The sequence below is a fragment of the Cyprinus carpio genome, chromosome A18, assembly GCF_018340385.1.
Source record: "Cyprinus carpio isolate SPL01 chromosome A18, ASM1834038v1, whole genome shotgun sequence".
Taxonomy (NCBI): Eukaryota; Metazoa; Chordata; class Actinopteri; order Cypriniformes; family Cyprinidae; genus Cyprinus; species Cyprinus carpio.
This window is the reverse complement of record NC_056589.1, coordinates 21,958,595-21,966,236: the sequence shown is the minus strand read 5'-3', so window position 1 is coordinate 21,966,236 and position 7,642 is coordinate 21,958,595. Positions and strand designations below refer to the sequence as shown.

Genomic DNA, 7,642 nt, shown 5'->3' with positions numbered 1-7,642 from the left:
CAGGATTCTTTGATGGATAGGAAGTTTAAAGGAACAGCATTTATTTGTTTTTGTTTCACTTTTGATCAATTTAATGCATCTTTGCAGAATAAAAGTATTAATTTCTTATAAAAATAGAAAGTTTTAACCCCAAACTTTTGAACAGTAGTTCATAAATATGACATGTCAGCTGACAACTATGACAGAACGGTAAGTTTCATACCCAAAAAACAAGATGAGTCTCTTCCAACTGACATTATCATCCTCCATATTTGTACCTTCACTTTTATTCTCTCTTTTTTTTCCTTCTGATGCCTGTATCTTTGGTCACTGGGCCATCTGGACCACCACTGCTTTCCATGCCTTCTCTCTGTCAAAATCTCTTAGTGTGCCATTTGATGTTTGTTGCTGTAGGAAAAGAATGAGATGGTAGAAAAGAAATGACCTTAAGGTCTTCCTTTGTTAATCACAACACCCTTTACATGGGTTGTGACGAAATCACAGAGGTGGAACAGATCTGCCATTCCTCTGTGACTGTCTTTTATGCCACAACTGGCATTGTACAGTACAGGTTTCCATTTTTTTTTTCTTGGCTCACATCATGCGCACAGCCGTACAACACACACAGTATAAACACACTTCCTGTACTCTTAAATTGACTTGTCATCTATTTCACAGTGTGTATGCTTGTGTGTTTACCTCAGAGTGTTTTTTGTGTAGTGTGTCCCATTCAGTACCTCCTGTGCAGAGTTGGCTCTTATAGGAAGCACACTTTACTATGGTGGCTAATGTCAGCACTGCCTGCACCAGCAGCAGCCCCATCATCACAAGCAGCAGTATGTCATTCGACTGCTGCACGCACAACATACATTCAAAAACTTAACACATTTTGAACATCCTTCAAGATGGGTGTAAAGGTGAAAATGTATAAAGCAGAAATAATATATAATATTAAAAGAAAAACTAAAATAAAACGTAAAAAAATTAAATGAAAATTAAAAATGTTGCCTTGGCATCTAATTGAAATAAATGAGGTGAAGTACTAAAATTACTAAAATAAATGAATGCTAAATGACAAAATCACATACCAGTATTACTAAAACTTAAAAAAGCCAATTAAAAACTAATTCAATTAGCTTCTAATTCCCTAATCCAAAATGACAACAGTGTCATTATTCTGCTCAGTATATTATTTATAGTGATTTGCACCAAATAATCACATCAGCAAAAAACTTTTTATTTATATATAATTATTAGTAGATGGCACTATACTTTTATTAATTAGAAAGTACTATCTGTACCATATTAAATTTTAGTCATTTTTTAGATGGCATATATTACATTGCATCCCTATTGCATTGAATAATTGTGTTGAATCAATTTTAGATTTTAGTCATTTTTGTGATTTTAATGTATCGTATCGTTGGCTATGCATCGAGATTTATTAACTATTTTATTAATGTTTTTAATTAACATTTCTTTTTAGATTTTAGTCATTTTTGTGATTTTGTCCTTTTTATTAGTTTTGTTTTTCTATATAGCTTTAATTAGTTTTAATTTCATTATTTTCTGTCTTCAACATATTTATATCAGATATTTCAAATTCTAACATTATTACTTTTAGTTAACAATAACAACACCACATAAGGATGAGTCAATTTTCATTTTTGGATGAGCGATCCCTTTAAGGGGTCAAAAAGGTCAAAATCTGACATATTGGAACTAATTTGATTTGATTAGTGTGGTGCACAGAAACAACTCACCTTTGCTAATGGCACTTCATGCAGAAAGATCTCAATAAAATTAATCACACTGTTGGACAAAAATCCAGAAGCTGAGAAAAGCAGTGGTGAAGTCACACTACTTATAGCAATCAGCATTTCCACCTACAGCAGTAAAATTGAGAGGCGGAAAGAAAGAGAAAAAAAGAACACAAGACATAGTCTTTAGAGGGAATCATTCTACGGAAAGGGAGACAGACAGCTAAATGAGTGAGAATTGTGAATGTCCTCTAGGGACGTTCCATTGCACTGCTTTATTGCTGGAGAGACCCTGATGGTGACTCACCAGATGCTTGCTGGGATATTCTGCCACCACATGGCTGGCAATGGCACTGGGGAAACACTGCAGAGGAATCACACACACGCAAACAATGAGAGTTAATCAATCTGAAAAATGTATAATCTGAATTTAACTAATATTTAATATAATAAACTGAACTCACAGCTACTAGAATCCAAAAGAAAGTGACAGAAAGATATGGATCTGGGAGGAGAGCACCCAAATTGAGAGCAATAATTCCTCCAAATACAGTGGAGATGCCAACTATGACCTCAATTACCTGCACCAGAGAAAGAGCAGCAAATCTACAGTGAACATCATGCTGATATACAGTGCAAACACACAAATACACACAATCTCATTTGCAGGCAACTCACGGCATAAGCCTTGAGAAGACGAGTGGGGAATGAAGCTGGGGTCACAACCACAGGGCCATCAGACACTGGCTGGAGGAATGAGATGGATGATAGCAATGAGGAAAAGAAAAAGAGCAGAGAGACATGAGCATATAAAATGTAATTCATATAAGCTAGAGACAAATACAGCTAGTCATAGATATATCACACGATGATAAAATCCTGCTGGCTGGGAGGCACCATAAAAGGATTTTGCAATCATATTGAAAATTGAAATAAAGCTGAAATAAAAATATATTATTAGCTGAAAAACGTAACCATAAAAAAATCTTCTAATCTAAAAATTAGAAATGTTGCCTTGGCAACTTACAGAACTAAATAATAAGTTGAAATACTGAAATTACTAAAATTAAAATAAAAACAATTGAAAGCTAAAAAAAAGACAAGTACATTTTTTTAAAATCACAGTATACTATATGGCTCATGCAGAATCAGTTTATTAAAAAATGAAGGCAACATATTACAGGCAAAAATATACGAATCAATTCGGAAACCTCAATTTCCACCAAACAGACAAAATTCATTATGAAAGATGTTAGATAATTATTAGTTTATATAATATTTATTTCCTGATTGATAACACAATTTGCTTAAACACAGACCAAAATAATTGTAATGCAGGCAGTCTATACACATACAGTAAATGGTACAGTAGATACTCTCACACACACAAACCTTTCCATGACTGCAGCAGTTGTCCACTGAGCGTGCTGAGAGGATGACAGTACTGGCCGTGAGCACTTCCAGCACAATAAGCAGGAGCAGGTTAAAGTTAATCTTTAGGATGACAAGACAGCAGTAACTGTTTTAATAGTATAGATGTTTTACATGCACATTGTGGTTTAGTGTTTGAGCATTGTTACAAGAGTAACCATGCAGTGTAAATGTATAAACTTGCGTCTACCAGATCCTTTAAAAGAACTTTTGCTTTGCCATTGTCATTTTATACTGTATATTATACTAGACTTGAGCCGAAGCATTCAGTTGTGAAGGACATATTTCTAGGGTCCCAGACAGAAATTTTAGGGGTATTAGAATTGTGATGTTCTCACATTGATGGCTGAGGGACTAATGGCGAGTTTACAACCAAACCACACCAGACACGTGGTTGTCACAGCAAAGGACGACACATACACCATTTGAAAGTCTGAGACCTGTAAACATAATGTAGGTTACACATTGTATTTGTAAAACAGTAAAGAAGAAAAGAAAGAAATCAATTGGGCATGAACTGAAAACTTGACTGATGAACAGTGTTTGACTAAATTTTTAAATATTGTCTTGGACAAAGTTAGAAAACCACTTATTCCAACTTAGTGAACATTTTAGTTGATAGTGTTTATTACTTGGTTTGTTCAGCTTAAAAGCTGTGTGTATAATACAATATTAAAAAAAAATATATATCCTTTCACTTACTGCAACTTGTCTGTTCTTGGCAATAGTGAAGCTCACCACTGCAGCTGGTATACTCTACAAACCAGAAGCAAAACATATATGAGTGTCAATCGGACCAGTGGCCTCATCCATGAGCATATGAGTCTTTCAGGACAAACACTCACAGATCCAGCTGTGCAGCGCAGGTAGTCCATTGCATCTGGAAACACATTACCCATGTAGAGGGAGAAAGCTGCCACTATTAGCAAGCTGCTCTGGGGGTCACATACATATTAACACACTCAGACATTTGAGAAAAGCAGTTTGTTAAAGGATTATTTGACCAAAAAATGAAAACTGACTCCAAGATGTAGATAGGTTTCTTCATCAGAACAGATTCTGAAACATTTAACATTACATCACTTGCTCACCAATGGATCCTCTGCAGTGAATGGGTGCCATCAGCCAATGAAAGTTCATACAGCTGATAAAAACATCACAATAATCCACAAGTAAACCGTCAATTAACGCTGAATGTGAGAAACAAATCCATCATAAGGAGTTTTAACTTCTATCTGAAATACCAATCCATAATCCATAATAACTTCCCAAAATCCATTAACATATTTGTTTAGACCTCTTTTCACTCATAAATGTGTTCGATCTGTGCATATTTCTCTCCTGATTCAGACAAGATTACTTTTTCACTGGAAAAAGCAATATTATGGACAATGGACTTTACACTTCACAAGATGTTAATTGATGGAATGCAGTCATATGGATTATTCATGGATTATTATGATGTTTTTAACAGTTGTTTGAACTCTCTTTCTGATGGCACCCATCCACTGCAGAGGATCCATTGGAGCAAATTATGTAATGCTAAATTTCTCAAAATCTGTTCTGATGAAGAAACAATCTCATCTACATCTTGGACAGCCTGAGAGTGAGTACATTTTTAGCAAATTTTTCATTTTTTGGCTGAACTATTCTTTTAAGTCTCTTAGCTACAGGAATGAAAATCTGCTGAGTCAAAGCTGTTACCCCTATAACGATGCTGTAAAGCCAGACTCTGTAGCTAAAGCAGGGATGTAATGGCCCAGGCTGATCCAACTGCAGGTCACTGGCCCTGACATCCACTGTGTAGCTGTCTCTCTCCAACCTCTCCCGCTCCAGATGCCTACTCAGTGTTCCTACCCCACTGTTTCGCTCCAGGGTGGACATCTGGGCATAGCTGAACACTTCCTGAGCTGATGCCTCCTCTCGTTGCATCCTCATATCCATGACCCCTAGAAATCCAATCCATATAAATCACATATATTGACTAAGCGAGAAAAAAAAAATTAGTGAATGCAAAATTTAACAGAAGCAGAAAATGTGTATGCCTTATACAGTATTGACAGTTTGCTATGTGATGCTTTTAATGACACTTAAACTTACCTCAGTTCCCCAAAGCCTTTAAATGGAATGCAACACATTATACCTGTTTCTTTTCTCAGAGCGTTTGAAGGTCATTCAATGATAAATATATCTTATGTGTTCCCAGGGAATGCATGAACTGTGGATCTGATAAAATGTATACTTTGAATGCAATGCAAAGTCGCTTTGGATAAAAGTGCATGCCAAATCCATCAATGTTAATCTAAAAGTCTTAATCTTTAAAAATGTTTACAATTTAATAACATTGTTAAATGCAATCTTTAGCAAATCCATTTTTTATACTGTACATTGTGATGTGCAGCTTCAATTAATCTTTAGCATTCAAAATGATCGATTTTAGTTTTCAGCATTTTATTTTTACTTAATTTATACAAAATACTATTATTTTATACTGTTTTATTTTACACTAAACATTTTTGTTATTGTCAACTAAAACTAAAACATTGTTTTGTTGCCATATAAATATTAGATGAAAAACTTGGAAACTAACTGAAATAAAATTAAATTGAAGTACTACAATTACCAAAACTAAAATACTAATAATAATAATGACAAAAGCACATAACAAAATTACTAAAAATTAAACGAAAATATTAAAATAAAATCTAATACAAAATATTAATAAGTTCTACATATAATAATTATCTGATATAATCTGATATAATAATTAATACTACTACTACTACTACTAAATAATTATTTATCAATAGAATAAAAAAAATATTATTAAATATATGTTGTTATTATTATTATTGTTGTTGTTGTTATATACGGTAATTATTGCCTTAACGGTATCAGTCAGAAACTTTAATATCATCCCTATAGTCTTCTTGAACAACAGAGAAGTTTTACCAAGACTAACTAATGATAACAACACGTTTATATTCTCCCCAATATTTTGCTAACATAAAAAGTCCCAGACTGAACAGATTTACTTTTAGCGTCTTGCTTCATTTAATAAATTTACATAAAAATGTCCTTAATTAGGCACAGCTGAGAAAACATACGGACCATAAAACAATGGCTTTACAGTGACATAACCGCAACCCGCTGCATTTTACACTCCGTGACAAGCTTTTGAAAAATGCTTTTTTTTATTTTTACGATTTGAAGAAAGTAGGGCTTGAAAAGTGCTCCAAGAACACAAAAGTGTGCTAAAAACTCAATTTTCTTCTTTGCAAAAAAAAAATAATAATAATCATACATGACCTATGAGCTCTCAGTGCTACATTTCACTAATAACTACCAATGTCTCTGGATCCGGGGAGGAAAAAAAAAATTGGTCAACAATAAAGAAATAAAACGCAATCAAACTGCTCCTTCTTGAAAACCCACACGCACAATGAATATAAAGCACTTTCATGGTATTACGTAAACAGCCACTGGAACACAGAGCAATAAAGAGGATGCAGTGTGGGGATAATGCATGAAGGCAGTGATTCATAAAAAGGTTTGAAACACATGAACCCCTCCCTCAGCCTCTTCTCCTCAACTTCATTCTGAGCCTCACTTCCGTTCATTCATCTTATCTCTCCAGCCCTCCTTATCTTAATATTTGCTTCCCACTCACCTGCCTCTAGCTTCAAGACACTGTTTATTTCAGCTTGGCCCACTTGTTCTCCTGTTCCTGTGGAAGTCTAAGGATTTAGTTGTACTTTATCTTTGTCTTCTTCCTCTTGTTCCTCTCCACTCTCCTCTCTCTCTCTCTCTCTCTCTCTCTCTGTCCCCTCCACTCCAAGTCAATAAAAAAAAGTTTTTGGAATGCTTCAAAGCCTGGAACAGAAAATTGAGAGTGTTGCCCTGCCAGCCAGTTTTAGCCAGTGAATGCAAATGGAGCGGAGAGATGGGGCTCAGATCAGGGGCTGCTGAGGCCAGAGCCTCTTCCTGCTCTGTTCAACTCAATGAGAGAACTCACACATAAATCAACAGCCCTCGCTGCCAAACACACAAAAACACACACAGAAAGAATGCACAATGAGTTTTCCCATGTACACACAATCAGGCACCCACAAATGTTCCCTTTCTTCATGCATGTGATTGCATTCTAAAAAAAGTTTGAATAATTAAGAAAAAAAAAATTTCTTGGCAATTGCAGAGTTTTTGAGTTTTTGAAAGAAGTGTCTTATGCTTATCAGGGCATGTTTTCAAAAATAAGTAATATTATGAAATATTATTACAATTGAAAAGAAATGTTTTTTGTTAATCTATTTCGAAATGTAATTTATTGTTGGGATGGCAAAGCTGGATTTTCAGGAGCTTTTCCTTTAGTCTTCAGTGGAACATGATCCTGCAGAAATCATTCTAATATGCTGATTTAAAAAAAAAAAAAAAAAATTATATTATTATCAATGTTGAAAACAGTTCTGCTGCTT

At 34.6% G+C, this 7,642-nt stretch overlaps 1 protein-coding gene across 1 annotated transcript; it reads right to left on the bottom strand.

The window, feature by feature from the left end:
• Positions 1-284: 284 nt before the first annotated feature.
• LOC109109537 (membrane protein MLC1-like) lies at positions 285-7,168 on the bottom strand. The gene is made up of 12 exons (XM_042775435.1): positions 6,841-7,168; positions 4,875-5,119; positions 4,016-4,105; positions 3,873-3,926; positions 3,509-3,610; positions 3,132-3,233; positions 2,418-2,486; positions 2,204-2,320; positions 2,047-2,103; positions 1,743-1,865; positions 679-831; positions 285-387 (listed from the first exon to the last, which is right to left on the bottom strand). Exons 2-12 carry the CDS (start codon positions 5,112-5,114, stop codon positions 307-309), a joined length of 1,188 nt encoding a protein of 395 aa, XP_042631369.1. The 5' UTR covers positions 5,115-5,119; positions 6,841-7,168; the 3' UTR covers positions 285-306.
• Positions 7,169-7,642: the final 474 nt, after the last annotated feature.

What these genes read in the sequence shown, in the direction of transcription:
- LOC109109537 (XM_042775435.1), bottom strand. Translation starts at nt 5,114, where the DNA reads ATGGATATGAGGATGCAACGAGAGGAGGCATCAGCTCAGGAAGTGTTC. An exon ending in TTTACAGCATCGTTATAGGG is followed by an intron (nt 4,106 to 4,874) that starts GTAACAGCTTTG and finishes TGTGACCCCCAG; the next exon opens with AGCAGCTTGCTAATAGTGGC. An exon ending in TACACAAAAAACACTCTGAG is followed by an intron (nt 388 to 678) that starts GTAAACACACAA and finishes CTTTTCCTACAG; the next exon opens with CAACAAACATCAAATGGCAC.